The sequence below is a fragment of the Elaeis guineensis genome, chromosome 4 (genome assembly GCF_000442705.2).
Source record: "Elaeis guineensis isolate ETL-2024a chromosome 4, EG11, whole genome shotgun sequence".
NCBI lineage: Eukaryota > Viridiplantae > Streptophyta > Magnoliopsida > Arecales > Arecaceae > Elaeis > Elaeis guineensis.
The window spans coordinates 8151719-8176445 of record NC_025996.2 but is presented as its reverse complement, the minus strand read 5'-3'; the positions used below and the strand labels follow the sequence as shown (position 1 = coordinate 8176445).

General features: G+C 39.0%; 2 protein-coding genes and 1 non-coding gene across 3 annotated transcripts; 2 read left to right on the top strand and 1 right to left on the bottom strand.

The window, feature by feature from the left end:
* The first annotated feature begins 346 nt into the window (after positions 1-346).
* On the top strand, positions 347-5206 carry LOC105044067 (endo-1,4-beta-xylanase 5-like). The gene is made up of 8 exons (XM_010921862.4): positions 347-813; positions 893-927; positions 1127-1283; positions 2845-3014; positions 3089-3193; positions 3272-3418; positions 3535-4173; positions 4542-5206. The coding sequence occupies exons 1-8, from the start codon at positions 720-722 to the stop codon at positions 4875-4877; spliced, it is 1683 nt and encodes a 560-aa protein (XP_010920164.1). The 5' UTR covers positions 347-719; the 3' UTR covers positions 4878-5206.
* Positions 5207-9477: 4271 nt separating this feature from the next.
* On the top strand, positions 9478-21268 carry LOC105044069 (calmodulin-lysine N-methyltransferase). Its single transcript, XM_010921863.2, has 7 exons — positions 9478-9693; positions 10356-10554; positions 12083-12162; positions 13491-13551; positions 16918-17033; positions 18684-18816; positions 20851-21268. Exons 1-7 carry the CDS (start codon positions 9600-9602, stop codon positions 21164-21166), a joined length of 999 nt encoding a protein of 332 aa, XP_010920165.1. The 5' UTR covers positions 9478-9599; the 3' UTR covers positions 21167-21268.
* Positions 21269-23106: 1838 nt separating this feature from the next.
* On the bottom strand, positions 23107-23179 carry TRNAE-CUC (transfer RNA glutamic acid (anticodon CUC)). Its single transcript has one exon. It is a non-coding gene; the product is annotated as a tRNA-Glu (tRNA).
* Between the last annotated feature and the right edge of the window lie 1548 nt (positions 23180-24727).

Genomic DNA, 24727 nt, shown 5'->3' with positions numbered 1-24727 from the left:
ACGCCAGGAAGAAGGCCCTGAAGGTTCAATAAATTAAAGATGGTCCCCTAACTCAAAAAACCTCAGCCACCCATTACAAGGGAACGGATGTAAAGAATGACGCCGTGGTCCTCGTGCCCTTTTGGTCCCAGATTAAAACCTCCAACTTGGATTTCCGAGACAAAGTAACCCAACCTCCAAACTTAGGAAAACTCAATACATAAGCCTTAACAGGTGTAGCCTAATAAAGCCAGGAGTTGGGAGTTGGTGCCTTCTTATGCCCGTGAAGCCATCACCAACCGCATGCTTCACCTTTCCGCTACCCACACATTCCATGTCCATTTATAAACATATGAGCCAACCGTGGAGGGTTCCAGTCGCCCATCACTGTGCTCGCGGACCGAGAAGAGATGGGGTGGACGTGTAGGCGCCCTTCATCAAGGCCACATGTGACCGAGGCACGGGTGAATCATAAACAAAGGACCACTGTTCCCCATGTGATCTTAGCCCCTCCCTCTCCCTTCTTTCACCCGGCAGCAGCTCCCCAATCGTCCGCCAGTAACCATGACACCATCATCAATCCTCTCACGCTCTGGGCCTCTCATCCTCTTTAGCTCCCCAGCTGCACTCTTACTTGACTGCTATATAGAGGACCAAGAAGAACACTACAAGCTAGTGAGAGTGTGCGTGTATGTGTGAAAGCTCTTCTTGCAAGTAACTGATCTCCAGAGGTAGGAAAAATGAGAGATCAGCTATCTGGACTTCTTGGTCTTTTTTTGATGCACTTGAGCTGGGTTTTTCTCCAGTGGCACCTTCCTTTTGGTGCTTCTTATGGTTTGTGGACTTCCACCTGTGTCCTTTTACTTCTACGAGTCTGTGTGCAATAATTGAACCAATGTTTCTTTTATTTCAGATGGACCGCCGTACGACTATTATGCTACTACTGAGGTACTCCTTTATAAGTTTTGATATGATAATCATAGCTATTATTAATGGTATCACTGCATTAGGGAGTTAACATAAAGTTTTATGTCATATGTCTGACATTTCTTTCTAGATACAGATCAATAAGTATTAAGATTAATGTTTATGGAGCTCTGACATTTCCCCGACACTGTCTACCTATTTACGTTCCTATCATTCCCAGTGCAAGACTCATCCTGAAGCTCCGCTTTACAATGGAGGAATTCTGGCGGACAGGACAGGGAAGATTCCTATGACATACCATAAAATGGAGACGGGGGTCTATTCTCCAGCATTCGTACTATACAACCTTACGGGGACTACAAGATACAGCTTCTCTTGTAAGTGCTCTTTACCTGCCTTTCTTCCTCCACAAGCGCTTATCATGTTCTTTATGGTTACATAGAACTTGCACTCGGGGATAAGGCTCTTGAATAAATTGTCCTTCACAAAGTTATTCTTGTGTACTTCAATAAAAACAAAATTAATGACAGCTGAGTTCTATGCAACAACTTAAGTAAAATAAACTCCATTCTCATGACATGAGACATCACCTCTTTAAGTAACATGTGGATCGAATATAAAGTATATTAATTTATCCCTGGTTATCTGTTATCCTCATTGGAGACCAAAGATTCAGTTATCCCTCCGTCGGGTCTTAAGGCTAGCATATGTTATTGACCCTTTTCTTATCAGCTTCAGCTTTTAGGATCAATTGGCGAGTTAATTATATGTGGACACCCATTATATTAGCATGAAGCAAGTCCAGTAACTCGAGAGGCGGTATTTAGATAGCACATATATTGTTGATGGTGGGAAATTGGATATTAATGAAAGTTGGTCCATCAAGTATAATGATAATCACAAATAACCAAGCCTTGTCATGACATTTCTGTGATTATATTACAAAGCTAACTTCTAACAAAATGCTTGGCTTTGCATACCCTTATGGGTTTTTTTTTTTTCCTAAATTTATATTTCTTACTAAAAGAATGTACATCTGCTTATCTTTAATCCAATCATGAGAGAAGAAATTTCTGCCTTACACTTGTTTAATTTGAATCCCTCACAAAATAGAAGAACAAAAATCGACAATGGAATTTTCGTCCTTCTTACTTTCTTAATGTAGAAAGTGCAAGATTTTCTCTTGTATTAGTGAGATCTGGCTTTACAGATTAAACTTGAATTTATCTTCTACTTAGAGATGATGAATCTTTCCATAAATTAAATAAAATACAAGTTATTCGAAAAATTTAGATCTCAATTCCTATTGTAACTTTGCCTGTTGTCATAGTAACAAATTCTTTCTGTCTTGGTTCTGAACATACTAACAAGTGGTAAAGTAAGTTTGATCTAGTATTTTTGGACATCAAATGAGCTGGAATCGCTTTCAACTTGGAAGCCGATGGGCCTTATGACATTTGACACGTTGCAGTGCCTGTCAACCAGCTGCTTTGGCATCTTGAACATTGAAACTGGACACGATATGAGACGAGTTTTGCAAATTATAAGTTGTTGAGGTCTCATTTTTCTTCCTATAGGATTTGGGCCAGTCAATTTCAATGATTTCTTGGGTTCTTATAAATATAGGCATAATTTAATCTGATTTAGTTGGTTGTCTTGACCCAATCCATGAATTCTATGGGATTTTGAGCCCAGATATCTAAACAAGCCTAAATCAATCTATTCCTATCCCTTTTTGCTGAACAAAAAGTAAAAAAGTGCAACGATCAAAAGCCAAAGTGCAGTTATTATTTCATATAATTCTTTTAAAAAGGATTTCAGTTTCTAAATTCACAAAATTTACTCATTACATACAATGCACGCTCAATGCTAATCTATGTAACTGGAATGGTCTAGAAGCCACTTTGCTTAAACTTTAACCAATGCTATCTATCATAGGTTGGGTGCAGATCAAAGGAACATATTCAACTCTTCTCAAGGCAAGACTATCCACAGAATCTTCAACATCATGCATAGGAACTGCATTGGCCAGTAGTGACTGCTGGTCCTTTCTTAAGGGCGGTTTTGTCCTCGACTCACCCTCTCAGACTTCAATTCTCTACTTCCAGGTGCCCCAATCATAGGATTTTTCACATAATCTTCCATGGTGAATTATCAGACAAAATAATCCCTCTCTCTGCAGAATGTTGATGCGAACAATGCCATCGAAATCTCAGTCACAAGCCCATCGTTACAACCGTTCTCGGTCGAGCAGTGGAAGACGCAGCAAGAAGAAAATATCAGAACAGTAATCCTCCCATTCTTCACTTGTTTGTGTTTTGACGTATTGTTTATGGTAAAATTTATGCAGTTTACCTGTTGACAGAGAAGAAAGCGTGCGGTAACAGTTCACGTCTCGGACTCGCAAGGAAACCACATCGTGGGAGCATCTGTCACAGCCCAGCAGCTCTCCAAAGACTTCCCATTTGGCTCTGCAATAGCTAAAACTATCTTAGGAAACGCAGCGTATCAGGTTCTTCTAGTTCTATCCAATTCAACCAGCAAACAAGTGGATTCAAATTGGTTCAACTGATAAAATTCAAGTTATCTAACCAAAAAAATTGGCCTTTCATGGCTAATTCACTGCAGGCATGGTTTTCCAAGAGATTCAATGCTGCAGTCTTTGAGAATGAGCTCAAGTGGTACACCACGGAGCCTGAGGAAGGGAAGCTTAACTACACTCTGGCTGATGATCTGCTGGGATTCGTCAGGGCCAACCAGATTGTGGCCAGAGGCCACAACATCTTCTGGGAGGACCCTAAGTACACTCCGTCATGGGTTCAGAACCTCACCGGTGATGAACTCCGGGCCGCCGTCAAGTCTCGCATCAATAGCCTATTGACCAGGTACAAGGGGGAGTTTGTGCACTGGGACGTGAGCAACGAGATGCTTCACTTTGATTTCTATGAACAACGTCTTGGATATAATGCTACCTTAGACTTCTTCGCCACGGCGCAAAATTCGGACCCCCTTGCTACTTTGTTCATGAATGATTTCAATGTAATTGAGACCTGCGACGATGTGAATTCGACCGTTGATTCATATGCATCGAGGCTGAAAGATCTGAAGGAAGGAGGCGCCATATTGGAAGGCGTTGGACTGGAGGGGCATTTCTCTAAGCCAAATATTCCTCTGATGAGAGCTGTGCTGGATAAGTTGGCCACTCTGAAGCTTCCCATTTGGCTAACAGAGATTGACATAAGCAACTACTTCGATCAAAAAACACAGGTGTGAAATTAATGTGACCATGCAAAAGACTGGCATTTCTGCTATAATTTGAATACGGGCAAAAATGCAGAATCCAAAAGCTTGTTTTCATTTTTTTTTTTTAAAAAAAACGTAGAAATTCAATAGAATTCAAAATACTAAAAATTAAAGATTTTGTCAACAAAAAAGAATTATACATCTATATATCAACTCATGTTGACTTCCCAAATCATAAAACTAATGAATCTTTAAATTATTATGGACCTGTCCATTTACATGGGAATAACTGAGGAAATCATTCAGCTGACAAAAAGAAATATGAATAATTAGTTGAGTACTGTTACTGTGGTTCTAGTGATGTAATCCTTGCTTCTTTGCATCTTTTGTAGGCTATTTATCTGGAAGAAGTGTTAAGGGAAGGCTTCTCCCATCCATCTGTGAATGGAATAATGCTATGGACTGCGATCCATCCATATGGCTGCTATCAAATGTGCCTCACAGATGGAAATTTTCGCAATCTTCCCGCAGGAGACGTAGTGGATGGTCTCCTCCAAGAATGGGAAACAAAGCAAGCTGGAGGGGCCACCAACGAGCGTGGTTCCTATAGCTTCTTTGGATTTTTAGGGGAGTACAAGGTGTCCGTGAGTTTTGGGAACAAATCAACCGAGACGACACTGTCCTTGACGCGAGGGGATGAGACTAAGCATCTGAACATTCAACTTTGAGCGTTCCTATCATCTGGTCATCTATATGGATGTATGCGTTAGGTGTTCCAAGGACGCTTAGGAAGCAAACGAGTTTCCCGTGTGTTAATCTGTCTTCATGTGGCTTGTTTGGTTGCTAATGACTGGAGATGCTATGTGGGTAAAATTACAAGTCTCTAGCTATGGGAGTGCTGAGTAATTAATTAGTGTATGAGGGTTTTTGTCTTAGGTTGTTTTCGCTGCACTGTTCCAGAGTACAAACACCTACAAGGTGGTCTCTTCTAATGTTTGTATTGTGTAATTGAAGTGCAAAATATGTCACATGTAACTCTAGACCTAGTTTGAAATAACGGAGTTGCAGCACCATCTTGGCCTGATAGAATATATGATCCTGTGTTAAATTTTCGCCTAGGATACAAGTAAATCTGGATTGAGTTATTTAAGAGTAATCCTGTGGTGCTGCTATTATCGGCACACGAACAATTCTGTTACTATGAAGTGGAAGGGGATTGATACAATTTGTAGGATTGTTGCCTAATATGGGAAGTTGTTTGATTATTTAGCAATATTTAAAAATCAGAATGAACCACGGTTCGATTGTTTGGGCTAGGATGTTCTAAAGATGGTCAAACCTGAACGAATTGGATGAAATGTTCGCATCTACTGGTTTGGCCCAATTTGACCCTTCTTTTTTTGAAAAGGATCTTTTAACTCAAAAATCCTAGGCATGAGGGCGAGAATGATTCGACAGGTGGTGGGAGAGTCTAACCTCAGGTTTCTCATCTGCACCCCCTTTCCCCTTAGCTCGTCATCTTCTTTCATATCAAGTGGGAAGAGGAGGGTAGGGAGATGTTTAATAGGGGTATGAAGGGCCCTTCTCCTTCAGCTCCCCAGTTTGAGGCCGGCACTGACATTGGCGCCCTTGCCCGTTTCCTCTTTGGCTCCCTCATCGGTACCCAGCTCCTTCTCATGGGCTGGGTTGAGTCTTAAGTCTGCAAATGACTCAGCCCAACTTGCTAGCCGACTTGGTCTGATCCACTTAGATCCGATCCTATTTGCTTTAAAGGAGCTACAGGATTAGGTCAGATTCTAAAATTAAATTCATTCTATTTTTTGGATTGAATCTGAATTTACTAAATTCGAATCCAACCCTATCCAAATCCAGTATACTATAAAGATTCGAATTTATTTGAGTATCTAAATTGTGATTTAAAATTTATATGAGCAAAATCTTTAACATAAAGATATGTTTAAAAATAATTTATATATTGATTTTTTAAAAAAATATTCTTTATTGTGTTGTTAATAATAATTGGTTATATGGTAATTAAAATATAGTTGGCTATGTTTGACCTGGACTCAATTTAGACATTACTTTTCTGGATTGGGGTTGGGTTATATAATATGGATTTAACCTAATGGATCGAAAATCTTGGCCATCGATCCGATTCGATTCAACCCAAGCTTCAATTGGGTTGGGTCTAAATCTAATATTAGGATTCGATCAAGAAATCGAATCGAATCGGGATCGCTCATGATCCAATCCAACCTAACCCATTTGTCCCCTTAGTTGATTCTAAGTGTCGGGTTGACTTATTTAACTTTGAGTCCCAGTTTGTCAAGTGGGCCACCCTTGATCTTGTGTTGCCAAGATCTTTACCAACCATATTGGCAACTAGGGCAACCCTAATGGTAAATTCTTCGACCTCTTATGCTTCACAAGCACCCTCAAAGATGGTGTTTGCATCCTTGATGTTGAGAAGCTCGAGAGGTTCAAGATGGTAAGATCAAACATGCAAGGATTACTATGCTCACCATGCTTATCTTATATTGGGTGGATGTCTGATCAGGACACCATCTTTCAAAACTTTTTTGGTACTGCGCGATGCAGTAGGAAGAAAGAAGAAATAAAATAAAAAATAATCAAAATACGTGGATCAGCTACAAAAGGGTTCATCTCCACGAGGCATGCAAACTTCACTATGAAAAAAAAAATTTATAAGAAGAGATCTCATCCTCAACCCTCGTACACTCAATTTCTCTTCCACAGAAAGTTCTCCATCACAAAAATTCTTTCTTTTGGAAGACTCTCGTGAACCCCTAAAGCGACCGCTGTCTGCTGTCCAGAAGCCTGCTGCTCCTTCTTTCACAGCGTCACGCGGCTCTCTCTCTTCGTGGGCTCTTACAGGATTTTTCGTTGTGCCTCCAAGTAGGATCACGGTCTTCTCCCATGAAAAACCAAGCCTAAAAACCACCACACAGACCACTGTCCCTCTACAGGCCTTTTAAAGGCCTTAAACCCAATTAGATTAAGTTTAGATCTCCTAAACAGGCCCAATCAAACCCTTCTGCACCATTGGATCATCACCGGAATGTTTCAGAGCCATCTGATCGCAACTGGTCTACGAAATAGTATCGTGGATCCTGAGAAACGCGTGGGAAACGCCCACGCGATCCATGCGCTGGGTCGTGGACCACTCGATCCATGGTGGATCGAGGTACAGGCCCCAGGTGCGGTGCCTGGGCCTGGGCTGGTCTGCACGCGTGGGCCTGAGCCGCGTCCGCCTTGGGTGCTTGGGCTCTGGTCGCACCGAGCCGTACGCTCGTGCCTGGGCCACCCTGCGCGCCTGGCCCACGTGCTGCCGAGCCCAGGCGGCACGTTGTCGCACTTGGGCCACATGTGGCCATGCCGGCGGCGGGCCAGTGCCGCCACCGCTCCGCTGGCCCACTGCCGGCTATCCTCTACTGTCTCGAATTTCGTGCCAACTTCAAAAACTCGTATCTTCTCCATTCGAGCTTCGTTTGGAGTGATCTTAGTCTCATTGGACCCCGTTTTTCATCGCGGACCTCGCTGTGAGCTCAATGTGGGTCGAATCTCGAGGTGTCAAATCTTAACAATCTTATACTTATAGGTTGGCTAGAAAAAGATCCCTTTTCATGCCTTCGGCTTGGTCTTGCGGCTATGTTTCATTTCGTCTTTGCAAAAGTAAAGGAAAAGAAGACATGGGTCCAAGAGAAGGGCTAGTAATTCTCTGAAATCATCTATTTCCAAAGGGACTAGTTGATCAAATTGATCGGATCAGGAATTAGAAAGCTTATCAATTTGCTATCCAAATCAATTTAAACTACTATATATTGGAGTGTCGGTGGAGGCCAACAACCCATTAAGTTGACTCAAAATTGACAATAAATATAAGATTTGGCTATGAAAAATAACCTCCAGACATTGTTGGATTGGATTCGAATAAAAAATTAGATCTAAAATCTTATTGAACCATATATGAATTTAGATCGTTTTGAACTCAAAAACCCAAAAACTAACCCGACTATATATGCGTATACACAACATACATATATATATATATTTATATATACATGCATATATGTGTATAGCATCATTTTAATTATTAAGCACAAAAAATAAATAATTTAATTAATTAAAATAAAAAAAATTAAAACATTATAGAAAAGATATCTCGGTATATTTGAACTCATAAGAACTTTTGAGTGATAGGAGAAAAAGTGATATTTCTTGACCAGTAGGGTGTAGCGATGTGATCCATTAGGAAAAATACTTGTAGTTTAATTATTTTCAAGCTTTTAGTATTGTTGAGGAATACCCACCGACCGACCGACCGAGGGCCGGAGGGACCGACCGATCGATTGACAGTCGGACCGACCGACCGACTTACGGCCGGAGGGACCGATCGATCGATCGACAGTCGGACCGACCGACCGATTTACGGTCGGAGGGACCGATCGACCGATCGACAGTCGGACAGACCGACTGACGCCATCACCGGCCCATCATCGGCTTACGACCGTCTGAGGATATGTCGGGCGCACCTTTTCCGACCGGCTGAGCCGGGAGGTCTGATGGCCGACTTACGTAAAACTCGCCGACCGACGGAGGAGCCCGACGCCGCTCAGCTGGCCACCGACTTAGGGTCGGTCGACTCCTCCAATCGTCGTACAGCCGCCAGACCTTGTCAGTTCTGACAGCAACATGCGGCACGGCCATCTGGGGGCATTGTCCCATCGAGGGCATTGTCAACCCTGATGATGTGACAGTCCCACGACGACATGACATTTTCACGGCGACTCTGACAGTCCACAGTGAGTTGACAATTCCTCACTTGTCCGCGCCATTAATGACGGTGCCATACCATACTCCACTATATAAGTCGGGGAAGGCAACAGTGCAAAGGGGGGATCAATCACGCTCAGTCCACTCTTCGACTTTCAAAAAGCCACAGGCTCGCTCCTCTCCCTCTCTCTCTCCTTTCGATCGAGCTCTCTGTCTTCACTTCATTTCACTGTTGTCCAGTCATCTCTCTGACTTGACCGTCGGAGGGTCTCCGTCGGAGCCGCCTCCGGTCAGTGTAAACTTTTCGTTTTGCAAGTGCTCGTTCTTCGATGATCGGACGATGAGGTGATTGACCGCAACAAATATTGTTGAAGAAAGGGATTATTGGAGATTGTATAGCCTTTTTGTTGTAGTCTACGTGTGTCCCGTATGTCCCCCACCCCCAACCGCCCGCGGGGGCAAAAAAAAAAAAAAAAAAAAGAAGAAATAAAAAAAAGAAAAAGTGCATTCGATAAATAAGGGCCATACCACCAATGAGCGGGCTATTCTTGACGCCTTCACCCCATTTCAGGGTCAAGATCTTTCGCCGGCTCACTGCCGGATTTCCCCTGCTAAGAGCCTAAGAATCGACCACCGATCACGACCGTGTTGTTACGATGGAGAAGGCTTCTGGCCCTCCGTCATCCCCAGCTTCTCTAAGGTGGGAGATCCTTCGCCGTTCGTTCCTCTCTCGCTCTTCTCCCGAACCCGGTACCCCCTTCGTCTCTTTCTCTCTCTCTCTCTCGCTCGCTCTCTCCCCTTCTCTTTTTTTCTTGATTTCTATGTTGTAGTTTTAGCGTCAGTTTCTTAGGACCTTGGGCAGATCCAAGCTGCAAGAACTTCTTGAGAGCAGTAGGAGACGTTCTGTTGCTTTCAAGAATTGAGGCATTATTATGTTTTGGTTGAATCGATCGAAGTAACTCTAATAGTGGACCGAAATAGCATCAACTTGCAAGCACAGGTCCTAGTTATTGGTAAAACGAGGCTGGCTGCTTCACCCTGAACCGTGATTTCGCGGATGCTTTCAATTTCTTGCAGAGGAAGCCAGACTCGCATGGATGAAGCGAAAAGAAAAGCTTGTTGTGAAAAGATAACATGTTTCTTGTTAACTCTTTCATGGTTTTAAAAGATTAAATATTCCATGTAAAAAGCGCACCTTATTTAATGATAGAAGGCTTTTCTTTTTTAAATTTTGCCGGCTAAAACAACTCAAGAATTTTAGGGGCAAGAAAAAAGGGTATGCAAATGTCAATAACAGCTGGTAAAATGATATATATGATTATTGAGCTTCAGATGACCCGATAATGGTGGGAATATTGGAGCTTAGAATTATTGCCTTAGTGTTGGCCCTGCTTACATGTTATGATTTGCAGATCATGCATCTCAAAAGAGCACCAAAATCGTATCCAGAAAGGCAGCTGGTGGCTTTAAATTGATCTCGTGTCACCCACTAAGTGGCCATTTAGCAGAAGGCTTGAGCACTTCACCCGGCACAAAAGATCTAGCTGGGCCCAGAGATGTTTACATTTGTTACGAGTTGCCAGTGGCAAGTGTTCCAAATCTTACGTTAGTGTAAGTATTATAGTTTTGCTGGTGCTTATGGTGTAGGTACTTATGTAACTGGGTAAATTTGAGATCTATTAACTTCTTTCTTGAGTCACATTTCTTTTGAAGGCAAAAAATGCACACAAACATTTATTGCTTATTCTCTAAATCGGGGTTCAAAATACCACAAACTGGCTCCATCTCAATTGATGGTCGATGTTGGACATGTTATACCATTTGCCATGCTGACAAAGGGTATTGACTGGTACAGTTGGTACACCCCTGTTGGCCTATTGCATTCTCTAAAAATGTTTTTTTATAGTTATATTTTTACTATATTGTGTTATCTTAGTGCTATGTTTTTGGAAGACATATGGCATGGTGTCCTTTTAAGTGCCCTACTCATGGTTTCTAATAGTGAAAAATGGATATATGATGATTCTATATCCTGCAAAAAAGATTAACAATATCCCCAAAAGGGCTTGGACATCATATAAATTGAGGAACAAAACTTAGAAAATATAATAGAATGAAACTGATTATAATCCAAAAATACATCTTTTGATGTACTTAGCACATCTGTATGCATAAAAGAAGAATGTAATAATGGTAAGACAAACAATGCAATATGTATTGGTACCTTTCCATCTCGTTTAGTGACTAAAATTGCTTACTTTAATTAGAAGCAAGGAATGCCGTACCGGATTGAACCGCCCGGTATAGGACGTGCCGAACCGTCCTGGCGGAGAACCGAGACGGTTTCGGCATGCAAAATGGCACATGCCGGTGCCAGAAAAGAAAAAGAGAAAAAGAGAGAGAAATAGAGAGAGGGAGGGAGGAAGAAAAAGAGGGAGGGGAATCCGTCGGAGGGCAGCTGTGGCCGTCGAGCGGCTGAAAGGGCTCCCGCGGCTCCGCACGGGGAACAGGGGCGATCCGCCCCTGTTTTTTGGGACTTTTTTTTAAAAAAGCCTTTTCAAAGTGAAGTCGGCATGGGTTTTGCCGGCTTCACTTAAGTGAAGCCGGCAAGGGTTTTGCCGACTTCACTTTGAAAAGGCTTTTTTAAAAAAAAACTCCGAGAAACAGGGGCAGATCGCTCCTGTTCCCCGCGCGGAGCCGCGGGAGCCCTTTCCGCCACCCGACGGTCACGGCTGCCCTCCGGCGGCCCTCCGGCGGCCTCTCTGGTGGATTCCCCTCCTTTTTCTTCCTCCCTCTCTCTCTCTCTCTATTTCTCTCTCTTTTTCTCTTTTTCTTCTCCGGTTCGTCCGTGTTTTCCTTCGTCGGTTCGCCTCGGTTCGGAACGGAACAGAGGCGTGCCGTACCGTACCACCGGCCAGCCGATCCGGCCACCGGTACCGGTTCCGCTAACCTTGATTAGAAGTTTCCAGTATTATGATAATATGACGTGTTATCTGCTTTATAAAGTAGAGCTTTTATTACTTAGCTCTTCTCTTCAAGGTAGCCATTATGCTATGTGAAAAATACTGCTGCTTAATTTCAGATATAAGAATACTTGGCATATGACCAGTTAGTGATCTTATGTAGCAATTCCTTGCAGCCAAAGAATGGAAGAATGCATCGACCTAAATGATTTTCAGATCTCTACCACATATAACATTGACACGACGGGGCTAGTATGTAAGTTATCATGAAGCCTGATGAAAAGGTCCAATCAAATGTGCATAGAGTTAGTTGTTCTCTAATGCTGTTGCACTCATCTATTGGTTTTATGGAGATCAAAAGCAATGTTCCTTGATAATCCTAGTATATAACAAATGACTGTCAGTTTTCTTCTATATCTGATGTTGATCCATCTGAATATAATGTTCATTTCTGGTTAGTTGATATTTACGTGCATTAGAGATCCCATCTGCAGGTCATAGAAGCATTCTTTATGCATCTTCTGGTCGCAGAAGCATTCGTTATAAGTATGAGAAATAATACATAAAACTATTTTCTTTTTCTTCTATCTAGTAGAATGAGACATGAGTGGCTGAATTGATACTCTTAGTGCTCTGTAATTAGCTACCGCACTTGCCATGATTATTTCTCATCGCAAAAATAGACTGTTGCTTGCACAAGTGTTAAAACTAAGCACCATGCTTGTCAGTGAATTTACAATTTTTCTGTAGATTTGACACATCTCATAAAAAATTGGGATCTAGTAAATCATGGATTTATCATAGTATCTCCTAACCTAACTTTTCATGCTTGCAAGTAACATGATAACATTTATTTTTTGAGAGGAATTAGATATTTTATCTTTATCACAGACAAATAGTTGACAATTATCAATAGGGAGAAAGGCTATGTTAGTTTTTTAAATTCAGATTTATGGGGAACATATAGTTTTATAATGCAAACCACACACAGATCGTGTCTTCTGTATGTGACATTTAGGATTACAGAAACTGATAATAAAAGATCATTGAATTGCTTATAAATGTAACTGCCATTCTTATAGTAGTACATATATAGTTTTTAGCCTGCGTTCTACATATGATTGTCACTTGCTTTCACTCATCACTGCATGCCATCTTATCTCTGCTTCTAATTTTCATGAACTTCAAAGTTTCATATCGGATCTCTGGAAATAAACATTTCATTTAAACTTGCAATCCATGTAATTCCCCTAACATATTTCATCTTCCAATTGCTTGTTTGGCCATCATGTATGTCATTTCCTGGGCATTTTATCTGTAGCGCAGTCTGCCTGTGCGGATTCATACGTATGTTATGGGTTCTAGTTATTTGAGCTGCTTATGTTTAATGAATAAGTGACTGATACTACATATTCAAAAACTAAAAAAATCAATGTAATACTGTTACTCAAGATATTTCTTCTTTTTTACCATCAATATTATTGTAAAATTTTCTTCCATATGATACTTCAGATCCTAACCACAAAGTTACTTGGGATCTGTTTGAGGCTGAATATTCCTTTTTTTTTTCTTCCCTGCATACAGGTTGTTGGCCATCAGAAGATGTCCTTGCTTATTTCTGTATAATCCACCAAGACATGTTCAGGTTTGTTAGAAAAAGATGATATGCTTTTGCTTTTATTTAAATACTTTTGTCAATGGAAGATGAAATTAGGAGTTTATTGTCATTAATTGCTTTTACCTGGATGAATGGCATTATTTTTTCCCCTTATCGATTTCATACATCATACGTGTACAAATATATGAGAACATGAGAAGAATATGTATCTAGCATGAAAATGATGAAAACAGCCTTTTGGGGTGTTGACATGCATAAAATGTCCACAAGGAAGTTTGATTCATGTAAGGCGAAAGAGTTGTTGGTCATTTCCATGTGAACTCCTATAATATGTTTTGCATGATACCTTCATATGTAAAGAGTTGGTTATCAATAAGTTAGGAGCCCCATAGAGTTGTTCATGAAGGTATATGAGAAACAAAACTTGAAGCATGTCTCTCCATTCCTTTCTTTTTTGTATAGTGGTTTCCATCCTATCTTCTAGTTAGATGCCTGTTCTTCCATCTTAATTCCTGCTTCCCTAGTCCCCGCCCCCATCACGGACCCCTTCGTTTGCATATGCAATCATTAGCTTTATTCCTTTTTCTGGATCTAAGAAATTTGTTTCTCTAATCCTTCCGTATCTTGCTATTATCCTTTCAGTTTTGACCATTTCTCTCAGCTTTGCTCTCCCCTATTTCTCATCAACATTGATTTGTGTCTGTTCAAGTTGCTGCCCCTCTTAAAGCCCCTAAAAAGAATCTTCTCTTGGTCCATTCTAATCTCCACTAGCATACCTAACCATCTTAGCCTGCAATTGACCTTTATTATTGCGTTGTTGTGTTGCAGACAGAAGGGAGATCAAGCATGAGTTTTTGGTGGAGTTAGGAAGGGATGGGATCATAAACTTGTATAAGCAGATGGTCATCAACATTGTGAGCAGGGAGGCATTCAAAAGGATTGTGAGGAGGTGATCTAAGCAACATTCAAGATAGAAGAGTGGAAGAGGTTGGTTAATTGGGGGTGTCTGTGTGTGTAGGTCAAGAGGTGGTTTGGTGACAACTTACCACCTTGTTTAGAAAATCTTTTAGACAACAAAACTTGAACCATAATTGCTCAACGAATATTAAAGATTTACGCTCTAATCAGGGATGGACTGATGTTTTTAGTGGTTTCATTTTGTTGAGCTATGTTTGAAAATAGAAAATAGAAAATGAAAATAAAAGAAGCCAGGAAAAATCATTACACCTTTTTGGAGTATGTTGTGCACTATTGGCTTCATATACATGGTTTTAGTAGCTTTAGGTTGAAACTTAGTAGTGTGTTAGAGTGAAATGCATGAAAGAAGTATAACACCAAGGCAGTTACCAACTACATCAAGTTGCAAGTACCAAGTAGCATGGTAGCTATTATTTACCAAAACAGTTCAAGATGGTAGCAGATATTCATCGGTACTACGTAGTCCTTGAGTCATGCAAGTAACAGTGGTCACTATGTTGCTGTGGCACGTGTGAGAGTATTTATGAGGATGAGGCCCATAAAGATAGTATTCTCTTCATTCCTTGCCTAGGAAACTTGTGAGTGGTCATGATGCTTGTCTGGAGAAAAGAATAAAATAACTTTACAATATAGAAGTGAAGATGACCTGTCCTCACAAAGAATTTCCATTCCACCTCAATTCCCTACATCACAAACTATCCAACTTGAATCATTACTGACCTTTGAGATTAATCTTCTTATTATTGTTCTTCCCCTTTTAAAGAGAGTAAACACTAGCAAAGCTCTCTACAAGTAATTGCTGGTTTGGTTCTGTACTCTTATATATGTGTTCTAGTTAATGACTTAACTTGGATATATATATTGAGCATACCTTAGAGAGTTTTGCACCCATTTATCACTTGCTTACAAATGTAAGTTTTTCATGTCAAGGTAAAACATACTGATTCGAAATACATTAGACCAATGATCCTTTATTGGTATTGTCTGCACCATATGGCACATCATACCAAGACAGTTTACCATTCTGTATACCTGGGAGTTGCTATTGGCCTCATTTTTTTTTTCTTTAATGTTTATTGTTTTAATGCTCAAATTGTGCATAGATATGGTGAGTTTATTGATTTAAATGCTTTAATCATCTTGTTTGATGTTTGTTGAAGATTCTTCATTGTTATTTGATGTGCATTTTAACATGTGATGCATAATTTTGTATAACTTGTTATAAAAATTACACTGAGCAACCATATTTGCACATTAACAACTGAAGCAATGTTCTAGCTTGCAATGAATTATTTACATACTAGTGACCATTGCGTGCCTGCTTGGATGGTATCACCCTTTCCTCTTGGGCGGGGGATTCAATTCTTGTTAGAGTCAGCCTCTGGTTGGGGTTGGTATAGGGTAGAAGGCAGGGTTTAGCCTCTCATAATCTCAAAAAAGGAGAAAAAGAATAAAAAGATTTAGCTACTAGTGAACTTAGTTTCGAAGTCACATATCTTCATCGTGAGAACCTCCGTACTACCTCTAGTTGCAATTCACACCTTTATATGGTGGGGTAGTTTTTTTAATGGAGTCCCAGTCAGTACTGAGCAATTTGGGCTAATTCTACCACAATCTGCACAGTTTAGGCCCAGTTTGCTAAATCTGGCATATCCTGCTGTAATCATTTGTTAGTCGATAGAATGTCTAGTGTCCTTAATGAGGTCAACACAGTGATCCCTCAAACCTTGGTTTAGATGTATCCTAGTCAAACTTTTGGTCCATATGCATTTTCGGACCTATGGTGTGAATTTTTAATGTGTATATCACTGCATGCAAACACCTTAGCTTTACCAGTGTCTCTATTTTATTCTCGATCTCTACTTGATTCGTAACTGTGATGCCTCCAGAGAATTTGAGTTTTGGTTTTCAAACACTTAAGTATTCTTAATCATAACCAGCAACTTGGGCTGTCAATCATTTGATCTGCAGGGTTAGTAATTCAAATCACTATCCCCCTATCCTCCCCTCCCCTTTTTTATGTACGGTATATGCATGGAAGGGATGGCTTTAAAGCTTCATGGTTCACAGGGTAATTTTGCTATAATAAAGTGGTGCTAAATGCATGGTGATCAATAATCTGCACTTTACATCATGACGACCATTGTTCAAAATGCCTAGAAACCTATTTCAAGATATTTTGGAAATTCATTATCTCTGCATCAATTGGTCACAAAATGAATAGTTTTTTAAGCTGAAAAGCTTCTTTCAAAAATTTCATCCATTTTGTCACTAAGACTCCAGGGTAAATATATATGGAAGAAACTTTATGCCAAAGAAAGCAGGCCTGTGTTCATTTTCTACATTATCTTGAAAAGTTATACTTATGCTTTTTGACTTAATATGATTCTTGACTGAAACAACGTTACTATGAAGGTCCAAAAGAGTACTTGAACTTGGATCAGGCTATGGATTAGCTGGATTGGCTATTGCAGCAAGCTCAGATGCTTGTGAGGTAGTAATTTCTGATGGAAATCCACAGGTTGTTGATTGTATCCTATCCAGCAAGGTATTGCTCCATTTTCTTTTATTGTTAAGGTAGCATGTATGGATATTTTCCAACAAAATGCACCAAGATAGTTCTAAAGTTATATATTGCTTATGTGAAATTTGCAGGTGCTGTACTAGGATAAGTCTCTCTGAAGTATGCTTTAGTTAAATTATCATAACGGTAATCTGTAATAACATGAGTTTAACTCTATATGACATGGAGTGACTATTATTAGTGGAAGCCCATAAGATGATCATTAAACACCATTTAGCGAGGAATTTTCTTCACTTTTGAACTGTAGGCTGTTTAGTTATGTCTTGATTGCATTTTAGAATTCAAGTGTGATAACAACACAATCCCCATTGTTACATGACTGATACAGATACAAAATAATATTGGAAATTTTACTATTGTTTAAATGACGGTCAGCATTTACTTAATTGGGTGAGAAACATGTGGTTCGTAGAGTGTAACTTTTGAAGAAAACAAATTAAGAATTGGTGATCAAATTTTACGAGCACTGGAAATAATATTCTTAGATAGCTGGATAATATTGTGATAGTTGAAAATGAAAGTACATATATGAATTTTCAATAATTTATTGCCTTAAGAAGTATAACAGTAAGGCTAAAATGAAAGATCGATTATTTATAAAGGGGCGTGGGAATTTTAATTATGATACAAGAAAATCAAGACATGATAACTTCTGTCCCTTTATGTTTAGAGTTCAATATAATGATGCCAACCAGATCCTTACATTCCCCATTTCTCCTTTGAGCTTGAATGCTATATTATAGCTTAATTCATGAAAGAGTTGAAAAAGTATGACTGTAAGCTTGCAATCTCTGTGCTTGATCATTGAGTTGTAGTGTTAAATTGCCTAACTGTTCAGACTATGGACTTATACCGCCCCGAACTGCCTGGTTTGAGTGTGCCATACCATACCAAGTCGGAACCGATACAAAACTCATTGGGGTTGTTACATGCCTGGTACCATCCTGAGGCATACTGGCACATAGCAAGATAAAAAGTGAGAAAAATATTTTGAGAGCTGTTTGAGTACTGTACATACCAAACCGTACTGTAACATCCTGGTATGGTATCCAGTATCAAGATTATGGACCATGATTCAAATTATATGAAATTTGAAAAAGTATGACTGTAAGCTTGCAATCTCTGTGCTAGATCATTGAGTTGTAGTGTTAAATTGCCTAACTGTTCAGAATATGGACTTATACCGCCCCGAACTGCCTGGTTTGAGTGTGCCATACCATACCAAGTCGGAACCGATACAAAACTCATTGGGGTTGTTACATGCCTGGTACCATCCTGAGGCATACTGGCACATAGCAAGATAAAAAGTGAGAAAAATATTTTGAGAGCTGTTTGAGTACTGTACATACCAAACCGTACTGTAACATCCTGGTATGGTATCCAGTATCAAGATTATGGACCATGATTCAAATTATATGAAATTTGGTCAATCCAGGACTTTCAAGCATGTTAGTGATCAATAATGCCATTTGTCTTGGTGTTGTGAAATCATTTTGGGCGATCATTAGCGAAAACAATCCCAAGTGTTTGCCATTAGTAGAATCTGCCAAATTAGTGTATGCTGTTTGAGTTCTTAACTTGATTCCTTAACATTCAGATATTCAGCGTAACATAAGTGCCAATGCTGGAGGTTTTGGGAATACAAAAGTGAAATCAATGACATTGCACTGGAATGAAGAGCCAGCTGCAGATATATTGAATTCATTTGATATTATTGTTGCAAGTGACTGGTAAGTTCCACTGCTTTTCATAATCACTATGTTGTCTTTTCTCCCATTGTTACAGTATGTTGTTGAGGAAATGAAGATTTGAAATTTTGAATGCTACCCTAATATATAAGATTTTCATTTTGGCAATGTAACCATTATTTTATTAATATTACAAACAAAATATTAGCGCATAAAGTTTAAAGGTATAAGATCTTTTCAGATCTTATCCAAAGATTAACGTGTGAGGTCCTAGGCAATTCCTAGGCAACAGCTTTCATGCAAAGTGACACCTTCAGCTGTGCTGGCATAATAAGAGCCTTTTCTCTTCTACTTTATATTGTACAGTTCTATGTTCAATTCCTTGCCTTTCAACCAAATTGACAAGCAAAATGAACTATAATTTATTGTTAAACCAGAAACTCATATGCTTCACCCTTTGACAAAATGAATTAGTGTTTGTTCCATGTTTAACATAAAATGCACATTGAGCATACTGCATTTCATGGAACAATGTAAATCAGACAGTTGCATGAACATCCTAATAACTGCACAAAATTCATCAAATATTTAAAATTGTGATAAAATGCATTCAGTTCCCTTGATGTAAAATGTATTGCATTTCTCGACACCCTGATGAAGGCATGATTCAGACCAAGGGCTATAGTTAAATGCCTATGGCTTCTGATATGTGCTCTTTTATCACATTTTTTGAAGAGATTAACCTGGTGGTCTCACCTCCATAATTTTTGTCTTGCATTTGCAGACCATCTTATTGCCACATCACAAGGCTACAAGCCATAAATGCTTCTAGCCCTGCTGCTATCTTAAAGAGATTGCCCTCACCTCACACTCCATGTGGTAATAACTGACCACTCCATAGGCACATTATTTCCATCTACTCTTTTATGAGTCTAACTAATACATCATCAAGGTAATATACTCATATGGTGAACCTTGATGTCACTGATCCATAACTAATGGAAATAGAATATTCTGCTTGAGGTAAGTGTTGTCTGAATCTAAGATCTTCTCCAGCGTCGTCTGCCAAATTGTATGAATACATATTTACTATATACAGCCGAGTGTAATACATCATCAAGGGCATATACTTCCCATGTACTATAAATTCACACATGCACAAACACACAGTCCCCTTAAATCATTATGGGTCATGCACAAGGTATCTTGTCAACAAGACAAGAAATTATAGGTTGTGGAGCTCTGAAATAAGTTAATGGGCTGCAAGGTAGTTTGAAACATGAGGCAGTAATAATGTTCCAGTAAGTCTATGATGGGAGGGAGTGGTCCCAATATGCCTATCTTGCCTATGATACATTGCATTATTTGCAATCTTAATAGCATAGGTGCTAAAAGCAAAGATAGGAACACCTATTGGTAAGAAACCCATTCCAAACAATCCCATGCCTAAGCTATCAATCTTAGTAGCAGGTAACTTATATTTGTGGTGTCCTACTTGCCATAGAATCTCTCAGGAAATTCACTTCACATCCCTTCGTAAGTGCTTCAACTTGCTTTAGAATCTCTTGGAAAACTCACTCCTACACCTCTTATAGCACCTTCTATTTTGTCTAATGCTAGTTGCTTTCTCCAGGTATAACCACCAACATTGTTGTTCTACAGCCATGTTTCTTCACCGTCTTGATGCAAATTTAGTGGAGGTAGAAATTGCACATTGGATGATTTTAACTTTAGTGATGAAAAAATTATAAGAATGACATGATTAAGGCATGTGGCAGTTTATCATGTCTGATAAGAACACAGATACCAATATTTCCATCCCTGACTTCTATATTAATCTCCCATTTAACTAACAATTCAATTTGTTCACTGACATACAAACATAAATTTGCGCGGTCTTTCTCATATTGCTCTTGTTTTTTTTATTAAAGTTCTCATTTTACTTGTTATTGCTTCTTTTTTACTGTTTGCAACCATAAGATCATTGTGTTCTATGAGGTATTGTAATGATGTCCAGTATTCTATTAACTTATGTTCAATTTCTGTCCTTCTGACTGGAATATTTCCTGTTTGTAGTACTTTCTTTAAGGAATTCCATGAAAGCCTTGCTCGTATGGTCAAATCCTTGTTGAAATATTCAGAGGGCTCTGAAGCCATTTTTCTCAGCCCTAAGAGAGGTGATTCACTGGACAAGTTTCTAGAAAAGATCATGGAGGCTAGCTTGCAATATGAATTAGTTAAGAAGTACGACAGCCAAGTGTGGAATCTTCATCAGAATTTCCTAAGAGGTAATGACACCTCGTGGCCCAACTATCTTGAAGATCACTGCTACCCTTTGTTGATAAAGATCACTCATCATGAACCTGAACAACCCTGTCATCGCTCGTTGTAATGTCATTTCAAACGTCAATGCAAGGTCTGCAATGGAAGTTGTGTACATGATTTTGGCTTTTATTCATCAAAACAAGTATATAGAAATTACGTTTTTTTTTCCTTTTTGGGTGCAATTATTGGGTTCCTTATTGTCATTCTTATTCTTTGGCATAATTCATGGTTCAGACAAGATCCATGGGTAAAATTATTAATCATGCCATTGGCCTGTTAATTTTGATTGGTTTGGATAGGTCAGCATGAGACCTCATTTAACTGGAATAGAAATGATAGACATGTCAGTGCTGGAAGCCTGGAACCACCATATTAGGTTTATATTTCGTGATAAATTGTGCAGTGTGCATTGGGTGCACTGCTGTAGTCTTAGCCGTGTTGATTACTTATGCGAAAGTGGACTTGCTGGCTGTCACTTTATAATGGCTTGTATATAAGGAGAATGCAACTTTCAGTGCGGTGAACAGGGATGAAAATGGTATGAATATTATCTGTTTAAATTTATTTTTATATTTAAATTAATTTAAATATAAATAAAAATTTAAAAATTTAATTAATATTTATATTTATTAAAAAAATAGATATGAATAGACAATTATTCTATCCGTATTTTAATATATATATATATATATATATATATATATATATATATATATATATATATATATAATTTTATATAATATTTATTAATTTTTAAAAAAAATATAATTATATAAATATATTATTAATTTAATTTATCATTTATTTGATGATATTTTTGATTTTATAGTCATAAAATTTAATTATTTAGATCATATTTATAATTATATTTATACTTTCAGTATGTGAATTATATTGATATTCGTTTAAAATAAATATGAATATAAATTTTTATATCTAAATAATATTTATATTTATATTTATATTTATCAGATAAAATAAAAATAAATATGATGATATTTGGTCCGTGATTCGATTTTAGCTTTCGAATTAGTTACGAGTACAATGGCAAATTTTCCACTCTTAAAAAGCTTGAGTTTTGCAATCTGGAGTCCTTTTGTTGTTATTTATACATCCCTCTCAAGTACATATATGAGTGGGTGCCAACTAAACAAGTTTTAATTATTCTTCTTTTTTAATCTTATATTGCTTTGTCACTAATGATGGGTCACTGCACCTTATCCTCTCTTAATGCAGGATTATGCATATTAAAATCTCATTGAGTGGCTTCCAGGGAGTAGACAAATACATTCGATGGAAGGGAGTGGGTTAGGGGCATGATAGGCGTAGCCGAATAGCGATATCCAAAAAGTATTTGTAGTTGATCAAGTAGCATCAAGATCATTGATGAATGGAATAGGTGCTTTGTTGACTTCCGATGCTAGATTTTAACATCTCGTGAATTCGGAATCGATTGTGAATTGCTTGGTACAGGATGAATTCATGTCTTGTGGGGTAAGTGCCATCACTTTGAAATGCTAGGCTTGTTTGCTTTCACCGACTTTTTGGAATTCTCTCATCATATTGAATGGAAAGTATAGGTTATGAATGCCTGCTAGTGGCGTTTGATTCGGATCTAAACATAATATAGATCTAGGATGCTAGAATTGCATGGTTGGTGTGGCATCGCTTTCGCTTTGTGGTCATTGCTCTGCTTGATTATCCTTTGGTGGAGTTACTTGCTATCAGTTATCTCTTTGAATTCCTTCCCTGTCGACGAACAAAAGTAACAAGGGATGATGTACCCTTTTAATCACACACCCTTGGGCAAATGACCGCTAGGTGGCTTCAGCAGTTCATACATGCCAAAGGCGTCCTGATAAGCCATGCGTATAGACTAGCAGTGCAAAAAGCGACTGGAAAGTCTCTCTCTCTTTATTCATCGTCGTAAGCAAACTATGATTGCTCCATCCCGTGAGGGTAACGGAAAACAGAGGATTAAAAAAATAAATAACAACTTAAAATAAGTTCCGTTGCCGGGACTCGAACCCGGGTCTCTCGGGTGAGAGCCGAGTATCCTAACCAGCTAGACTACAACGGAGTGTTACGTGCACCGTCCCTCAACTATTTTAATAACAACTAATCAATATAGCAGAATAAGTTTACAACTCTCAACCATAGAAGAGAACATTAGGCAGAGGGCTACTCGCAGCCTTTTAGATGGCTAAGATGGTCCCATCTATCGTATGGTTGCTCCTCTTCGAGGTGTGTGGTTCTCTAATTTCTTAGCCCTGTAGTTTGGCAATGCCTCGGGACGAAGATAGCCGCGGGAAGCGCACAAAGGCAACACCATCAACCCCTAAAGGTGGTTTGTTTGTTTCTAAAACTTGCAGCCCCCCACTACACGCGAGTTGGGACAGCAGCGTCGAGCACCGCACAAAACTGCCGCCAATCAGGAATAAGAATCCTCCTATCCAGAGCCCTTTTTGGGCTACTTGCTCGAGCTTTTCCCGGGTTTCTTTCACTTTATTAGCATTCACCTTTTGATCATTTTCACATGCTTCAGCTGACTTTGGCCAAGAGCTAGAAAACTGTAAGTCTTGGAGACCTCCTTTGAAACGCCAACATTTGCCAATGATTGAGAGAATAAACTTTTAAGAGGCCGCCAACACGTGAATGCACGTGGAGATGAAATGGATTGGGTTGGTGGCATTTTGAGAATGAGAGAATATGGTGGATGCATTTTTAGGATGACAAAGTATGGATGGACAGCATAATACCTCATAAGATAACAAAAGCAATCGACTTCTGTGCCATGAATATTTTGCTAATTACCAAAAATAAAAAAAAAGATCATGGTAAAACCAATAGAAAGTGGTGCTCATAAAAATTCACATCAATGATTTGATTTCTTCAATTTGTAATAAGGAAACATTCTGACTGGGTTACATACCCATCTATAACTTGAATTTAGAGTTGGTGTGCAAGTTTATCAACTGTATAATATGTTGTATCTATGTAAATAAAAACATGGGATCATCATGAATATTTTCATCAAATCTATTTTCATTTTTACATACTTCTCGGGTAAATATAATCAAAAGCTCCGAGCAGGCTATTTTTGATAAGTAGAACTGATGATACGGGATGAACAGGAAGTCAAGTTGCGGTGCCTAATTGCGCACTAATTCGGATCCCACAACAGATATTTGCCAATTAAGATAGCAAAACGGTGGTCATGAAAGTTGAAATCTACTAAGGAGTGTGGAATAATTCACCTCCCGAATCAAATAACCCCAAAAATAGATTATCTCGTTACTCTTGCTGGATCTTGATTTACTTTTTCTCTCTAATCTCGTGGCACCCCTCCCTCTAGAAAAGAGTTTCTCACATTCATTTGCGGAAAAAAACAATTCATTTATTTTCCACATGTTAGAAGATATCTTTTAAGAAATCAATTACACTCTGTTCGATAATACAAAAATGAGAATAGGCATGTGACGACACATTTTTTCGGTGCAGACAGAACCGACCTTTCAAACAGTGTAATTTAGCATGATGTGTCACCGGTTTTTTCCCCCTTTCTTTGTGCCTAGCAGAACTCCTACCGAATAATAAATGACAATACGTTTGCCAAAAATCTGAACCA

What these genes read in the sequence shown, in the direction of transcription:
- LOC105044067 (XM_010921862.4), top strand. Translation starts at nt 720, where the DNA reads ATGAGAGATCAGCTATCTGGACTTCTTGGTCTTTTTTTGATGCACTTG. An exon ending in CTTCAATTCTCTACTTCCAG is followed by an intron (nt 3,015 to 3,088) that starts GTGCCCCAATCA and finishes CTCTCTCTGCAG; the next exon opens with AATGTTGATGCGAACAATGC. An exon ending in AAGAAGAAAATATCAGAACA is followed by an intron (nt 3,194 to 3,271) that starts GTAATCCTCCCA and finishes ACCTGTTGACAG; the next exon opens with AGAAGAAAGCGTGCGGTAAC.
- LOC105044069 (XM_010921863.2), top strand. Translation starts at nt 9,600, where the DNA reads ATGGAGAAGGCTTCTGGCCCTCCGTCATCCCCAGCTTCTCTAAGGTGG. An exon ending in TGACACGACGGGGCTAGTAT is followed by an intron (nt 12,163 to 13,490) that starts GTAAGTTATCAT and finishes CCCTGCATACAG; the next exon opens with GTTGTTGGCCATCAGAAGAT. An exon ending in AAATCCACAGGTTGTTGATT is followed by an intron (nt 17,034 to 18,683) that starts GTATCCTATCCA and finishes CTTAACATTCAG; the next exon opens with ATATTCAGCGTAACATAAGT.